This window comes from Prorops nasuta, unplaced genomic scaffold, assembly GCF_024137725.1.
Source record: "Prorops nasuta isolate Cenicafe-Biocafe unplaced genomic scaffold, Cenicafe_Pnas_1.2 PNAS00032, whole genome shotgun sequence".
Lineage (NCBI taxonomy): Eukaryota > Metazoa > Arthropoda > Insecta > Hymenoptera > Bethylidae > Prorops > Prorops nasuta.
The window spans coordinates 120,391-137,409 of NW_027116829.1; the positions used below are offsets into that span (position 1 = coordinate 120,391).

General features: G+C 34.7%; 3 protein-coding genes across 8 annotated transcripts; 2 read left to right on the forward strand and 1 right to left on the reverse strand.

The window, feature by feature from the left end:
• Nucleotides 1-4,067: 4,067 nt before the first annotated feature.
• LOC136783199 (uncharacterized) lies at nucleotides 4,068-8,343 on the reverse strand. Of its 5 annotated transcripts, none has more exons than XR_010824232.1 (6): nucleotides 7,812-8,342; nucleotides 6,817-7,635; nucleotides 6,390-6,738; nucleotides 5,985-6,288; nucleotides 5,717-5,911; nucleotides 4,068-5,563 (listed from the first exon to the last, which is right to left on the reverse strand). XR_010824232.1 is itself a non-coding variant. In XM_066743134.1 (6 exons), the coding sequence occupies exons 1-5, from the start codon at nucleotides 7,937-7,939 to the stop codon at nucleotides 5,820-5,822; spliced, it is 1,692 nt and encodes a 563-aa protein (XP_066599231.1). In that variant the 5' UTR covers nucleotides 7,940-8,343; the 3' UTR covers nucleotides 4,068-5,563; nucleotides 5,793-5,819. The 5 variants fall into 5 exon arrangements, 2 of the variants coding, with proteins under 2 accessions (XP_066599231.1, XP_066599230.1); XR_010824231.1 differs by having other exon boundaries at nucleotides 5,691-5,911; XR_010824230.1 differs by having other exon boundaries at nucleotides 4,068-5,332; nucleotides 5,398-5,911.
• Nucleotides 8,344-8,420: 77 nt separating this feature from the next.
• On the forward strand, nucleotides 8,421-12,366 carry LOC136783200 (uncharacterized). Of its 2 annotated transcripts, XR_010824233.1 has the most exons (8): nucleotides 8,421-8,685; nucleotides 8,821-8,993; nucleotides 10,310-10,463; nucleotides 10,529-11,068; nucleotides 11,223-11,513; nucleotides 11,609-11,685; nucleotides 11,849-11,911; nucleotides 12,071-12,195. XR_010824233.1 is itself a non-coding variant. In XM_066743135.1 (6 exons), the coding sequence occupies exons 1-6, from the start codon at nucleotides 8,649-8,651 to the stop codon at nucleotides 12,337-12,339; spliced, it is 1,464 nt and encodes a 487-aa protein (XP_066599232.1). In that variant the 5' UTR covers nucleotides 8,421-8,648; the 3' UTR covers nucleotides 12,340-12,366. The 2 variants fall into 2 exon arrangements, 1 of the variants encoding a protein (XP_066599232.1); XM_066743135.1 differs by lacking the exons at nucleotides 11,609-11,685; nucleotides 11,849-11,911 and having other exon boundaries at nucleotides 12,071-12,366.
• Nucleotides 12,367-12,609: 243 nt separating this feature from the next.
• Nucleotides 12,610-16,828, forward strand: LOC136783198 (SID1 transmembrane family member 1-like). The gene is made up of 10 exons (XM_066743132.1): nucleotides 12,610-13,132; nucleotides 13,493-13,805; nucleotides 13,876-14,174; nucleotides 14,241-14,391; nucleotides 14,478-14,561; nucleotides 14,631-14,948; nucleotides 15,031-15,571; nucleotides 15,662-15,930; nucleotides 16,023-16,232; nucleotides 16,385-16,828. The coding sequence occupies exons 2-10, from the start codon at nucleotides 13,638-13,640 to the stop codon at nucleotides 16,676-16,678; spliced, it is 2,334 nt and encodes a 777-aa protein (XP_066599229.1). The 5' UTR covers nucleotides 12,610-13,132; nucleotides 13,493-13,637; the 3' UTR covers nucleotides 16,679-16,828.
• Nucleotides 16,829-17,019: the final 191 nt, after the last annotated feature.

The window sequence follows — 17,019 nt, forward strand, 5'->3', positions numbered from 1 at the left end:
AGTGGGAAAAAATATGTGTCGAGAGCGAGATTTAGAAGGTTCAGCATCGTTCGGCATCGTTCGGCAGCGTTGAGCAGCGTTCAGCACCGTTCCCACCGCGAGAGAAACAAGCGGCCCGCACACGGGGTGATTTACCTGCCGCGTTCTCGCGCTCCCGCGCAATTCTAGCAGCTCGTTCATTAAACATTTACGCGAATGGTTATAGGTTTGTGAAAGAGACCGGCTAAAATTGCTATGTCGCATGTCGCACGGTTAAGCAAACTTTTTTGGAAGAAAGTCGAGCAGTAGCGCGCGCGCGAGCACAGTGAATTTTAATTGTCTCGAAGAGATCGAGTTAAGCGAGTAAACGCATGCATGATTGCATACCGATATACATTTGTCACGCACGAATTTTCGTTGATGTATCTTCCAAAGGCTTGAGACGTCATCGAATGCGCAATTATATACATAGAGATGGTACAAAGTTGACACCGGCAGCTTCCGTACGCCAAGCAGCTTCGTGATTGGACTCTGTATCCGATTCAGACGAGACGAGCGAAGCCTATGTATATATATATGCATGTGTGACATAATCGAATGCTGCACGCGGCCAATAATCGTCTCGCCCCGCATATCGCGCCCGCCCATATAAAGGTACATAGGAAGACGAGACGATTTTAAATATTTGGAAATAAAGTTCATTCCCCCCCATTTGTTCCGCCTAATTTCTTACATTTTCACCTCTGCGCTCTTGTACGTCATTCTATATTATTCTTCTGTTATTTAAATTAATCAAGCTACTTTTTCCACCAATTATTCCATCTTTTAAGCATATAACTCATCGAGATGGCTAGAGTATAATTTTGTCGAATACAATGAGAGCATTCTTATTCAACGAAACGTATGAAAGAATTAATCGAGGTGAATCCCCTATGGTCGTTGTCCGCTTAACGTTATACGTACACAAGATTTTACGTAAGATAAATTATTCTCTCGATGGCTCGCTGGCAACGTTATTTAAAATATTTGCAAGAAGCCTTCGAAAAGCCATTATCAGGCAACGAGTGTAAACGAAATTACACAATTTTGCAATATAATAGCCCAAACAGCGATTGTGCAACATAGACCGAGCTCGTATTGCTGAAACGTTTGATAATATCGAGCAGCATAAAATTTACACGACCCATAGAATATTCAATCAAACTTACGAATTTTTACCCCGAGGTAAATTCTATGTTGAGAAAATTTGTTACATGGTGAAAGGTATATAGCATATAATGGATTTGCACAAAAGATACTATTTTATTATTATTATAGTTATTTAGATCAAAATGCGAGAGAGGGAGAGAGAGACGGAGAGATGATTTTATTAATTTTCTCAATTGTACGAACAAAAAACACGTATAGGTGAATTAAAAAAAAAACAAAAAAAAAGTTATAATTATTAGCAGCAACAATTACATAGTAAAATAAACTGTATGCGAGGGAAATACTACTATGTATAATGATAAGTTTTCTTCAGTCGTGCAGGCTAAGATAGCGAGAAAATGATGAAAATTGTCGTCGGCGCAGTCGTTAAGCATAACAATGCTAATGGCTGAAATTACGCTAATTGTTTTCGTAATGCTGAATCTTCCTTGTCTCGACAAATCTAGCCCTAAACATTGCTAAATTCAGTCTCGACCAATTTTTAATATAATTTATAGATATATCAATTTAATTCAATTAAAAACCTCTCTCTCTCTCTCTCTCCATACGAGAATTCTTTTTCCAAATTAACTCTCGTAAAACTTTGCTAATAACGCGCAATCGCATTGTTCCATTTCTCTTTCCTTTATGAAACGCCACTCTATGACCAATTTGCGGCAAGTTTTAGGGATCAAGGGGGGGGGGGAGGCTTTCGTATTGTCAGGTTCAAAAAGTTTTAATCATAGAATCTATATATACATCATATACGCTTTGCAGATATAGGAAAGTGGATAAACAATCGGCAGAAAATCACAATGGAAAAAGAAAGAAATCGAAACTATGTCATCTATTACGTTTAAAATATGCATGCACGGTTTACGCGAGCGATTGCGTATTTGCCGTGGCGCGCTCCCGCGCACTCGAGTCTTCGTCAGCTTGGCGAATGAGTGGATGGCTCTAGAATGCCATTCATTCGTTTCCCATTTATCCGACGACGCGCCAATCGATTACGTAAATTCCAAAACATAAACAAGACGAAGCACACGCATAATGGAAAATTACGGAAAATTTTCAATTTCACCACAAACTTCCGTTTCCCACCGTGAGAATCATTATTTTTCTCTCATTGATTTCCACCCCTGCACCTTTTCACCTGTGACATTTCTGTCTTTCGACGCGGGTAAAACTCTAATTACTTTTCGTAACGTCCCGAGGTCAATGAGCTTTGCTCAACTTAATGCGCGTAATTTCTTTCTTACCATATTTGTCAAGTCACACTACTCTATAAGAAGCTCTCTTTACTTCTCAACTCTATATATATAAATATATATATATATATATATACGCGCAGTGTCGAAAAAGTTGTGTGCATTTCTAAAATGATGCATTTCCGACAAAAATGTCCAAGGTACCTTGAGAGAAAAGTATTTTTAAAAAACTATTGGATGGCTGTACTAATTTGAACTTGAGAAACATGCCGAAGGACATACGAATGGTACCTTAAATTTTTTGCAAATAGTATATGCCCATTTCTTATGTTTTTCATACTCTTGTATATGGTCAAACTCAAAAGCTTCGCATAATTCTACACTGATTTGTAATTTCACTTAAGCGTATACAAGATACATGGACTTGAAAGTGTAGGTGAGCGACAAACAATGCTGCATGCGCAGCAGTCGAACTCTTTACTCTCTCTCTCTCTCTCTCTCTCTCTCTCTGTAATACTTTACTCCTCGATTGAGAATTTTCCAAAACTTGGCTTCTCTCAAGTTCGTGCCCATCGGGTTAAAACATTCATGTTTTCCAATGATTTTTTCGAAAATTTCTAGGTCATGATATTGCGTGGCTGCAGCTCTCTAATGGCTGAGCTTGGCTGCTCGACTAATTTCGGGCAGCATTAATCGCTCATATCATATTTACATTTACAAATGGAAATTCTTCGTAAACGGCTGGCTGAAATTAAAGATAAGACAAAATTTGCTTTATTAAATTATCAAGAATATTTTCTAACAATTGGGATGAAATAATTGTTTGGCATATGCATTTTAACGCAACAAAATGGAAGAAAATAGCGAAATTTATACTTTCTTTAAAAACGATGCTAAAAGATTTCATTTACAACTTTTTCCGTTAAGTTAGTCTATATTTTTCAGAAACATGTTAACAATGTAATAAAAAAATCTCATTGATACATCATTTTCAGAAGCGTGACCATTAAAACTCCCGCAAATTTCAAGGTTGCGTAAAAATCAATCACATTTAAACAAACAAAATGATTAAACTTTCATTTTAAAAACATTTCAGTATTTCACAATTATTTGATATTTAACGCTATCTACATATCGAGTGTGTGCGCTGATCTCTTCCAAACAGTAATCAGCACAAATTTGGTACAATAGAAATCTACCAAATTAAAAAACGAATGATTTGTTTGTTTTTTCGTTTTCTTTTCTTGAATTTTTTTTTGTTTTCTTTTTTCTCGAATTACGACCAACTCATACCATACATATGTCAACAACAGACCAAACCTCACCGTCCGTTGACATGTGAATTGGCCTTTATGCGAACATTATACTTATAATGTAAATCTTATTTACGTTCGCTTATTTTGTATACTTGACAGTGTTGCGACTATCATTACATTTTTATCAATTATCGAGGATTAACCAAAGATAGGATGATCGATACTTTCGCAGTTATTATGTAGTACAATGCGCTATACAAAACAAGGATGAAGGCTACATCGAAGGAAGCGACGCAGTGAACGTAACGTTAGTATAAATCAATTAAGGTACATGTAAACATGAATGTGTAAACGGTCTACTATATCGTGGAAAATTGATTCGTTAACGTATCAGCTAAATCCACTCCCCCCCCCCCCTCTCTCTCTCTCTCTCTCTCTCTCTCTCTCTCTACTGTCTAGAGCAAAATCCATATACCACACTAAAGCATGAATAGAACGATTCAATTTTCCACTCTTACACCATACTAACAAAACAATGCGTTTTTACGCTTCCGTTTTCACGTGCCTTACATGTACGTTTATGCACAGTCACACGAATCAAAGTAAGCGATGTAACGGGCACAACGTGAACTTAATTCAAGCTGTTTACGAAAATACACATGGTAACCCACTTATCGCTACCCACTGGATGGAAAATATATACATCATACTTTTTCTTCACAACTACACGATCAATGCAGCTATGCTTACGTTTTCGCATGCCTTGGATTAACCCTTGAAGGACGGGAAATTTCTTTCCATTGAAATAGTCTCTCTCTCTCTCATTCTCTCTCTCTCTCTCCCTCTTGTTTGTGAAATTTCACTGCGTATGCATAATGAAGGTCGTCTGTCAAGTCACTACCTTTACTACTGGTCGATATGTCTACCGCTCCCGACCGTAAGGGATTAATCTTGCCTGCGTCCACCACGTCGTTTACATTAATTTTGTTTGTTTCTTTACCCTTACATGTGCAATACGCGTTGCTTTTTCTAACGTCATCCTAAATGAATGCAGCCTTCAAAAACACATTTCAACATGGTGGTATTTTAGTAGATAAATACTGCCTGTATCTATGAAATACTGTAGTTTTACCAATATTAACCCTCGTAATACGTATATATTAGAGATTGAAAATTTTTTAAATAAACACCGTGCAAATACTTTATCTCGTCACTGTCGAAATATCAAATAAATAAACTTAAGCCCCGTGTCTAGGAAGCCTTGATTAACTTAATCGAAGCTTGTGACACCGCGGGGGCCGCATCGATAACTTTCTCACATTTCTAAGGATAAATACGGTATTTATACCTATATATATATATATATATATATATATATATATACCACATTATCTAATCCGCCAGGGTTTATAAGATTTTTATATTACTCATCCTCGATATAGCTGTATTTATCACCTATAGTTTCGAAATTACGATATCATTCAAAATTCAATACCAGAGGTTGATCTATATACCAAAGTGCTTAGAATTCTATCTTCTACATTTCTTTTCATTAACATTTTCACGATCAATGGCAAATACACTGTACCAGTAACAATTTCAAGATTCAATAGCCTCCGTAGGAATGGAGATAATTCCGTATTAATCCGGCTTCCCGAGCTTCTACAGTTATTGCAGATCTGAAGAGTCAAACTTGAGACCCTGAAAATTCGCAAGACCCAATATGACAGTCTCAAAATATTAAAATTATTCATATTTCTTCATACTTAGTATATAAAGGGAAGGAGAGTGAATTTTTTGACAACCATTAAATCAGATTCACTGTCTCTACTTCAAATTTCCAATCAGTAATCTCAAAATTTTCTGCATATTGAGTATGGAGAAGATCTGCCCATTTTATCACATTGAGGCAACCAAATGGGATGCGCCATTCTGAAATTTTCAATTTTTACTTAAATCCATAATTGTCGCGCGCCTAGAAATTACATAAACGAGAAAACTTTCAAATTCGAATCAGCTTAAATATTTTTTTATGAGGGAATTAAAATTTTAACAATACTGAGCCTAAAGAAACTCCTACGATACATTGTAATGTGAAATTGCCCTTTGTATGAGAAACAATTGCAGGGCCTGCATGTACCAAACTCTGTCTTCTTCATACCGATTAGACATTAATCATTGTAATATATTATAGTTCTAGTGATTCGCATCCAAACAATACATATTCCTCCCTTGATAACCAAAATGGATTGCCTTCTATATATTCTGGAGGGGTTTTATCTGAAGTAACATTTCAATACAATTAAAAGTTTTTTACAATGAAATATAAACCAAGAAAAGACTATATATTTACCAGGATGCATAGCTAAAGGCACATATGTAGTTCCCATTGCAACGTTCCAACTGTGTGTACCAGGGCAGCTTTTCACATCTAAGATTTTACTATACTCTGGTAGTAGCTCTTTCAAATCTTTGGTTAATCTTAATTCAAAACCTGATAGATCGGTATTTCCTCCAGTAAGTAAGATATGAGAGAGGCAATCTTGAGTGATCTCTTTTGGTAAGCCTAACGTAACATCTTTTATTACTTCTGGTAAACGCAGGCTGGTATACATCAATTCTGGTGCTATGTATACTTCGGATCCCAAAGAGACTTTCTAAAAAAGCAATGGAATTAACTAAAAATATTTGTTACATTAGGTTATTTATCTGCGCAAGCTTATTTCACACTTTGTTCAAACGTCTGACATTTACTAACCCAGAACTGTTTGTAATCTGCATAACTATCAACACGAAAATGAATGTGTTCTCTAGACTTTTGATGTTCTGCCTTATTTTCATTATTATTATAGCTTAATCTGCACCTTTCCTTAACAGCTAGAGTATCCAGATAGGAAATTGGAATTTGATTATATTCTTTAATGGCCTGTTTTAAATGATATGCTACATGCCAACCACCAACAGGCAATAACTTCCATCGATTTGGTATTACTCGACTACCAATTACCACTGCTACAGTTGTACTAAGGGCACCACTATCGATAACCACACAGGTCTCGATATCGAGCATAGCACATGCTGCCAATGGTTTTGGGACTAGGCAAACTCTAAAAGTGAATTGAATATTATGTATCAATTATAAAAAGCAATCAATATCAGTGAATTTAAATGCAAACATTATTCACCTTGCTACTTTAACTTCTTGAAACAAATAATGCAATAAGTGTTTTCTTAACACAGGATGCATTGCTAATGGTTCGGACAGCATAAGAACTGCATTTGGTTTTCTTAAAGTCGCAGTTAAATTCATCTGATGAAATAAATGGTCGACAAATTTTTTAAGAACTGGAAATGTCCCGTCGCTTAATAATGCCTCTGCTGGACTAATTATATCAACAGTTGGAATTCCAAGAACTTTACGTGTATCAGTACAATAACCATTAACAAGTTTTTGATAAACAGGATTAAGTCTTGTGTAAGATGTTGGATCAATCTCATATTCGATTAACCTTTTCTTTTCTCTATATAATTTCATAGGATTGCAAAATACACAGAATGGTCCGCTAGGCCTTGGAATTTTTGTTGTTGTCAATTCTGATAGCTTTAAAGATTTTAATATTTTAGCCAGTGTTCTTTCTGCCTTCACTGGTATATTACTGCTACTAGGAGTATTTTGTACTAGATCTATGTGTGTCTTGTCTTTGTACCTTGGAATACCAAACATAGAAAAGTGCCTTCTTAATCCAAAATGAGGAGTAATTATCCAAGTATATTTATTTCCTATTTCAATAACTACTTTAGCACTGGATCCCTCGACACAATTTCGCTGACAGGTATAACCACTGCAGTGACAACATTGTGGAAAAGGAGCATTATCTCCTAATGTTATTACCATATGCAATCTATAGCACATTGCTTTAAAACTGACACTTAGTAGCTGCAAACACTTTATGTCAGGAAATCTAAATTGTACCTTAGAAATCAAATGTAGCCATTTTATCTTCCTACAAAAGGGGTGAAAGATTAGAGTAGTATAAGAAATCCAGTAAACTCAATGAAAAAATTACAATTTAATTTTAACAAAAGATTTTAATAAAGATGTCTTTGAAAATTATTCTTATATTGATAAATATGAGAGGTGAATTCTGAATAAAGTGATATCAAACAACATTAAACTTACCACAGATAATCTGCATCTGACGTTCTTCGAAGATATTTACAAGTGCTACCAAAAGCAATAATATCAGGTACATCGCAGTACAATAATATTTTAATCCAAATTTCTTCAGGAAACACTGCGGGATCCATATCTTTAAATAAAAGCGATAAAAAATGTGAAAATCGATCAACAGTTTATTTCCCACTACTTCCCCAGCAGTAGAGCTGCCAGATTGATCCAGGGAATTTGTGTCTTTCTACCAACGTGACTGTGACTATAGGTCTGTTCTCGTTGGCCTACACTTTTAACACTTTCTACACTTTCCGTATTTCTGTCTTTGTCCATTGTATGTATAAGTTGACATCCTAAAAAGTGCAAAAAGTGTAAGCAACGAGAACAGACCTTATGCGGTTATATATGTATATGTATGCATGTATGACATACATACATACATACATATTTTCAGGAGTCAGAAACTCTGTCAGGATGGACATTACAGAAAATTAATTAGCTTTCGTGTTTGATCGTAATTGTAAAGTGTATTCGGGCAGATGCTATATTAATGTTACTGCATGTATACGCTCAAGAGAAAGGGGTACAGTAATTACATATCATCTGATTTTGGAATGGAGTTGCATACGTACTGTACGTGAAGTAGTTAATCATGGAACACATCTTGGCATTGGCCCTGGGAAAGTAACCAGGCTCCCCTATGTTGTGCGTTACAAAAAGTGACAAAAAGCAATGGGAGTATTTAAGCCAATTAAATTATTTATTATTTTTAATTGAAACCGTGGAAATATATATGTAGTATATATACATTTAAGTTTACATAAATGTAACTTTTACAGTGTAGCCATGGGTATTCTATATCTGTACTATTTTATTATAGGAGGTATATTCCATATAATAAAAAAATTTTTCAATTTAATACTTTACGTAATTTTAGTCACATGTTTGATATGTCATTTTATGCATGAACAAAAAAATATTGATAAACACATGTGTATTATATTTGGAATTGCAATAGTTATAGGAATATCAGCTGATGAAGGAATTGTGATTCTGTCTAATGATGGTCCAGCAATGCTTGGTGCTAAAATAACGTTTAAAGCAGAATTGTATAAGTATAATGGACAAAGACCATCGGGTACATTTAAATATAAATGGAACGATAATACAATTAACTATAACCAGTACGAAGTAAGTATGATTTAAGTTTTATAAATTTAAGGAATAGGTTTATTCCTCCTAACCTGTAAACTTTATATACAAAAGAATAGTTTAACATTGTTAAGAGAATATACCAAAAATAAATTTTGCAATTTTCAGTAGTTAATAATTGTTACATTGGTCAGATGTAGCATCTATGTAGCTGCTACCAATAAACTCAATATTATTGGTTAGTCACTTTAAACATATCTCTTGTAATGCATATTTTGATAGCAGATAAAAAGCTGCTGCATCTGTTGAGGGTAACCAATGATTGTGTTCATTCAGGCATTCCAATTCTTAGGGAAGTGTTTGTCAATATTGGTGTATTTCAAGCAATATGTTCTGTGATTATTAAGCATTCGAGTTACCTGAGTACAGCTGATTGTTCAAGCAGTGAACCAATTTTTACTAACAATCATATTGAATATTGATGAAATTTTCTAACGAATCCAATGGGCACAATTAAGTATGCATTGAAATATTATTATTTATTGAAAAAATACTTTAATAATAATGGGTTTGCTTGTGCATGAAAAAGATATGGATATATCGACATATAGCTATTGCAAATTAGTACTAGCATGTACTTAAAGGGTTAAGAATTAAATTGTAAAGTATGGTTAATAATTGAAAACTCGTTATTAAGGATTGAAAGTTCTTTGAATTAAGGTTCCCCTCAAGGTAATAACATTAATCAATGAATTGTTGTAACAATAAGAAATCTTAATTAGAGAGAGAGAAAGAGGGAGATAGCTTTGAAAATGACTAATTTTTGGAAACCTAGAATTGAAGTATACTTTTAACCTTGAAATAATTTTCCATTACAGACTAGTTCTGAAAATTTTATATTTTTTTCTTTAAATGTTCACCTAATAAGTTTCTGATGTCTGCCTCGCCAGAAAGCTACTGTCTCATCAATCATTTGCAAATTTATCAAGTGCTTTTTTACACAGTATACAAATATCCAGCTTAATGTCATCTTAAACCTGCTGCATATCAACATAAAGACAGTAAATTGAAATGTATAATTGTATAAGTAAATCAAAAAAGTTATCTCAAAATTTACCGTTAGATAATAATTATAATATGCATATGCATCACTGCACATTCTTAATTGCATGTTGTCGCATTGGTATGCAGCAAACCTAAAGAGCTGCAGTAATGTTGAAAAATTCTGTTTGTGAGAAAAACATTTTTAAAGTTTTAAATGTGCCCATTCTGTATATTAAGGAATTGAATTTACCATGCTCAGACAGCTATTTTGCTGTCTACAAGAAAGACTTAAATTTATTCCTGCATTTCAGACTGGGTATATAACCAATAATACATCATCCTGGACATTAAGCTATTCACATGTGAATAATACTGCTGGTTCTTACAAAGCCACTGTTACTGCTTTTGAATATGAGTTTGGTCAGCAGAAATTCAGTTCAAAAAGCACAAATTTTAATATAACAAGTAAGTTGCATAAATGCCCATTGCCTACCTTTTATAAATATAAATCCAATATTATTAAATTTCAGATGAAGTGAATGGTTATCTTAATGTGATACAATATAATAAAACCATCAATGGTAAATTTGTTTTATCTACTTCTCCTGTAAAAATAGCAGTAAATATAAGAGAGGGAGATTACGAATACATTAAGAATAAAGCAACATCATTGTCAGTATTTTGGTTTATTGATTGCAAATATTATGGCAAAACAAATGATTTAACTTTTGTATATAACGTTTCAAAGCCCGGGGCATCCCATGAACTGAATGCCTTAGTTATTGCGTCATATAATCATATAAAAAATACTTCTGAATCAACGCTGCTGCTAAATGTGTCAAACCCCGTAAATGCTAGTGACGACGAAAGTTTAAGCTTAGCTAATTTAACAACATTGAAGCCTTTATTAATTAGGGATGATGCTGTAGCAGAAGATGTCGTTAGTACTGAAGAAGTATTTCCAAACGCTAAAAGGTTCGCTTTTCCGCATTTTTGCCCGAATTCGTTGATTATTTCGACTGATCCTAAAAAATCATATGGATTTTTTACACGACAGATTTTAGTTCGAGGTTTGTATGACAATATAATTTTCAATGTTACCTGTCTTCTGCTGATTTATAAGTCGCTCGCGTGTAGAGGACTTTTAAGAGTTACAAAATCTGTTAAATACTTTTGTGTTAAATATTTTAATTAAGTTTTTGACACTTATTTGTTATATTTTAGCACCAATCACAAACATTACAGTTGATGGAACCAACTGGATTCAGCCATGGAATATGCTTTCTCTAAATGTTTCTTTTAAAGGATCAACCCCTTTCAAAAGATGCTTGCAATTTCATAGAGGCATATATAATAGTACAGGAAATGAAACATGCGGAGAAGTCGTGAAGTTTGACTACAATAATTTTTCCATTAGTCATTATTTCCTTGAACCAAGTGTATATACAATTTTAGTTATATTAGCTAACGATGTTAGCACACAAATTTATCCACTGACAATAAACATTTATAAAGGTATGCTTTGTTGTGTTAATGATGGCATCTCTATGTCAAAATGTACATATTTCGCAGTTTCTTATTTTTACGCTTTATTATTTTGCATTTTTAAGAAGAGTCCAGTGTATATATAGTCTAAAAAGTCGAAGACAGTCACTCTTCGAACTATAGAACCTTGGGGGAATTAAAGGTAAAAATGACGAATATGATTATTTTGTATCGCGTATCATTGGTATAATCCTGTAATTTGTATTCTTTATTATCAATATATTTATATGTATTATTCGTTAGATTTATAATTTATCTGGTTAATCGAATTACAGTTGTTTGAAATTAGATTACTTATTTTCCAGAATTTTGTGTAGAGCTTTTTTGCCATGCCGAAATTGTAATTGAAACGGAATTGGGGCGAGAAAGTAAGAAACTCTGAAATCCTCACATTTTGGTATAGATTGGCCTGTATAAAATTGTTTTAATTAATGGAACTAGTTTCTAGATGTGTTAAACTAGTGAAACTAACATTTTTTGAAGTAGTTTAAAAAATTAAGTCATACAACTACTTTTTTATGTTTTAGTTACACCTAAATCTCAACTATCAGTTATCATTATTCCAGTTTCTTGTACACTGATTGCAGTGGTACTTGTTGTTTTTGGTATTGCTTTCTATTTACAAAGTAGAGCAAGATTTACTGTTGAGGTTGCAGATTTTGATTTTGGGAAAAACAACCCAGAGATGGAATACAAAAAGTTTTGGGGACGTTTGCGTGATTCTTTTAATACCACTGTATCTTCATGGAATAAACGGATAAGCGTTCGTCAACCATGTTATGGAAGTACGATATAATAAAAAAACAAAAAAAAAGATGAACAAGTAGTCAGGACTGATTTCATGACACCCAAACAAATCATTCAAGTTTTAAATTGTAGAAGAGAACAATCTAATATAATATAAAAAATTGAAAAAAGTCAGGGGAGCAGTAAGACGAAATGCATGAGAATATATTTCAAACATTTACTAATGAGTCAATTAATTATTATAAGGGAATTTAGGTCCTGCAAAAAGTTACATTCAAGAAAATTTGAGAAAATATTGGGAATATGAACTTTTTTTGAGGGGGGAGCAAAGTTATTCGTTTTATTGTGCTTTAAATTAGTAGAGTAATTTTATTTTTTGGAGAAATAATAGATAATACACCTATCTCTTTAATCAATGAAATTGTTAAATCACCAATAGACATGATATGTACATGTAATATATATTATATTGCGGCATCGCCACTTGACACACTAGTTTGTGAAGTGTGAAATGTGCCGGAGTGTATATAGGTAGTAGGTGTAGGTGATGTATGTACATACTCCGTGTCTGGACAGTCGGTCGGTATCTACATATAGCTGGTAAACGGCAAAGTATAAATGGTCATTTTATATAAAAATATTAAGCACGGTGTGCACCACGGGAGGAGAGAGCGCCTGGTGCTTGGTCAATTTTATTTGTTACTTTCTTACAAATATTTACAGATTTTTTGATAATTTTGTAGAAGTCGTTACGGTTTCTAAGCAAAAAATTGTATAATTTAAAAACAACGACCAACTGACATGGTGGTATTTTTGATCATCTCTTCTCGTTTCTGCAGCTGGTAATTATATTTATCAGCACAAATGTATCTTTTGTTGTTGTTAATAGTTTCAAGTTGAAATAGAGTTTTCATTTTCAACTTTCCTAATAAATTTTTATGCAAGTGCCTCAATTTTCAGAAGTTCAACTTTTTTTTTTTAAGTTATTAAAGTTTTATAAATTTTTCTCGTTACAATATACATGCAAAATAATGTAGAGTTTTAGTTATTTTCTCCCCGTCGCTTAAATTTCTATGCATTTGAAACTGAAATCTTAAGAAAGTAATAGTTTGGTTACTCTAAGATGAGAATGATGAGAGACTGATAGGAAAGAAAGGTTAGTTTTGAATTGTATTCTTAATCATGCATATTTATTCTTTTAGTTTGACAGGACGAGCAGAACAATAGAGTCAACTCGGCTATTACCAGGGGATTAATAGACAGAGCAATCAAAAGTTTAAGTCGTTCCATCACAGAGTGCAACAGGCTGTGCATATTTATTAGGCATAAGACAATATATTAGCTACGATGCAAATAATGGGAAACTTATCTTTCATGCTGCTGTTTTACTGCTTCATACGAGTAGGGATCTCTTCATCGGTTTCTCTGTATCCCAATGTGATAAATGCTAATTATTCGCAAACCTACAATCATAATGTTAATTCAAGTCTTGAATACGTATTTATTTACCATAATGTAAGTATTTCAATTTTTTTTTTTTTTTAATAATCGAAAAGCTTAGTCATTGAAAGTAATTGGTTTATAGGACACAGACATAGAGACTGCTAGGATATGTGTCGAAAGCAATGCGACACACAATTCTCCATTGATCGTAGTTGCTAGACAGAGGCAAGGGACACTGTCATGGCAATTACCTTTCATCATTGAGAATAAAAATTTCACTAGTAGCTATAACAGAACTAGCCGCTTGTTGTGCTCGACAAAATATTATCATTCTTCCATTGGAGAGCAGAAGGAATTTGTATTCATCAGTATATCGACGGCTAGTGATATTTATGTTAATTTTCAGCTTACCGTGGTAAAGGAGGCGCATTTTTACATGAAGTATGTTATTTGATAGATTTAAAAAGTAGAAGCCTATTATTAATTTTCGCGAAACAAACATTTTAGGTCTGGAGAGGAACGGTCGGCAGTAATTTCACCCGCAGATCCTACATATTTTGGATATAATTTTGCCAATGACACAAGGAGCTCCTCCGTAGTTATCGAGGTTTCGTCCGACAATGACACCTGCATGACCGTCTCGATACAAGAAGCTTCCGTGAGATATCGCTATTGATCAACGAAAATGTTTATTTGCAGTAAGATGTTATTTCAAAGACTGAGGCTTGTCTTTTTATTTCTCAGTGTCCAGTATTCGATTTGGAGAGAAATGTACAATTTGTTGGCTATTGGGAAACTGTGAGCAAATTAGGAGGTATAACTGTAGCAGTAAGTATGCGCCTCCGTTCTTGGACTGGTCGACAGAAAGATACGTAATGCACAGATAACCGTTTGCAGAGGGAAGCTTTCTCATCGGGCTTCTTTATAGTGCTTGTCGTGAAAGGGGACGACACCGACTGCGTTGGGTATTCCAGTATGAAAGCCAATAGATTTAAAAATGTCAGGGTCACTGTATCTTCTAACATTGCGCGCAAGGATTATATCATTGCGTGTTCAATAGCGTTAACAATTGTTATGGGATTCTGCATCTCGTATATGATAAGTGCTATAGTTGCGAAAGTTAAGAAAAGTAGAGAGACGGTGGCTAACGAAATTCTGAATAATGAAATTCGTTATACCGAGGATGCGTTACCCGGACCGGCGACCGTGAAAGGGGTTCGTTATTTATTGCATCGAAGTGTAAGATTTCATTATGGATGTGCCATGATTGAAGACAAAATGTGTAACTAATTTTTAGGGAGCAGTGGACGACTCCTCCTTGGACGAGGATGACGTAGATATTATGAACGACGTCACCTCGGATAAACACGTCAGACGTATGAAGCTAGTGCTCTCGGTCTCGGATCTGGCTCACAAGGAGCCGAAAATTCTCAGGCACAAATCTCGCTTATACCTGTACTATCTGATAACAGTGGCTATATTTTACACTCTACCCGCCGTTCAATTGGTGTGGACCAATCAACGCGTTCTTCATGTCACTGGCAATCAAGATCTTTGCTACTACAATTTCCTATGCTCTCATCCGATCACGATTTCAAAGTATTATTTTTCCGATTTCAATCATATTTTCTCAAATTTCGGTTACGTTCTGCTTGGTCTGCTCTTTATATTTTTAACGTACATGAGAGAGACGAACGTCGAGGAAATGGAAAGGAACAAATGCTATGGCGTTCCTCAGCACTACGGATTATTTTACGCGATGGGATTTGCCTTGATGATGGAGGGCCTTCTGTCCGCAACATATCACGTTTGTCCGAATCAGAACAATTTTCAATTTGGTAAGCCCCTTTAACGAGCTGAAATTTAACGCGTTCATCTGGCATGGTCGCGCGCGCGTTGACTATCCATTGATACCTGACTCATTTCAGATACGAGCTTTATGTATATAATATCAGTATTGTGCATGGTGAAGATTTATCAGACTCGACATCCCGACATTAATGCGCGAGCACCGGTCACCTTCGGCGTCCTAGCCGTTATTATACTATTGAGCTTAATAGGAGTGTTCCAAGACTCGAAAAATTACAGAATCGTGTTCGCTGTGATATATCTGCTGGTCTGTTTATTGCTGATCGTAAAAATTTATTACATGGGTCAGATCAAATTCAACCGACGTCTCATCCTCACGATCACGACGGTAATAACACGTTAGCTTTAACGAATGCTTCTCTTAATCTTAATTTTAATTACAACCGACCAATACAATGGACGCTTCCTGTGAGATTTCAGACATTGAGATACGATAGAAGCGCCGGTATTGCGAATCTACTACGTCCCATTTATTGCAGCCGATTCGTACTGCTGGTGATCGTTTATCTGAGCAACTTTGGATTGGCTATCTTTGGCTGCATTGATTACAAACAGAGCTTCCCTCAATATCTCTTAGGGATACTAATCGGCAATTTAATCCTCTACACATTCTTTTACATTATGATGAAGGTAGGTAAATATATTTTTTGCCCCTCTTTGCACACACACACACACACACCGCGCGCTACAAATTGCGTAGCAATTGTACCGTGCGTTGCGATGCTATAAGCTTGCTATATCCTTTATTAACAATCTTGTATAATTTTCTTCTTCTTTTTTAGATAATTTGTGACGAGCGTATTCTACTTACTCCGTTGATATATATTTTAATATCTTTCGTATTGTGGGGTTTTGCACTTCACTTTTTCATAAATAATTCCGTTTCGTGGAACGTCACTCCGGCACTGTCGCGCTTAAAGAATAAGCCTTGCCAGCACTTGCTGATGAATTTCTTCGATAACCATGACGTTTGGCACTTTCTCTCTGCATTCGCCATGTTCTTCTCCTTCATGGTGCTGCTTACTTTGGACGACGATCTTATGGATACTCACAGAAGCCAAATATCCGTCTTTTAACAAGGATCGTTAATTGTGAGCAAATCGATGATACCTATGAAATGAAGTGAATTTGGAAATTTGAGCCAACGCGTGCTTTAAACGACACTTGTGTGTACATATATATATATATATATATATATAGAAAGAGAAGGAGAGAGAGATTTTATAATGAAAACAAAAGAATAGTGTTAGTATTTTTGGGTCCCGATGTGTGTTGAGAAAACATGGATATATATATATATATATATAAATATGTACGTATATGTTAGGAGAAAAGCCGAATGTTGTATAATTGAAAAGGTCTCGTCACCGGCGGACTATAATTTAGGTTTTATTAAAGAAAGAAGAGACGATTTTTT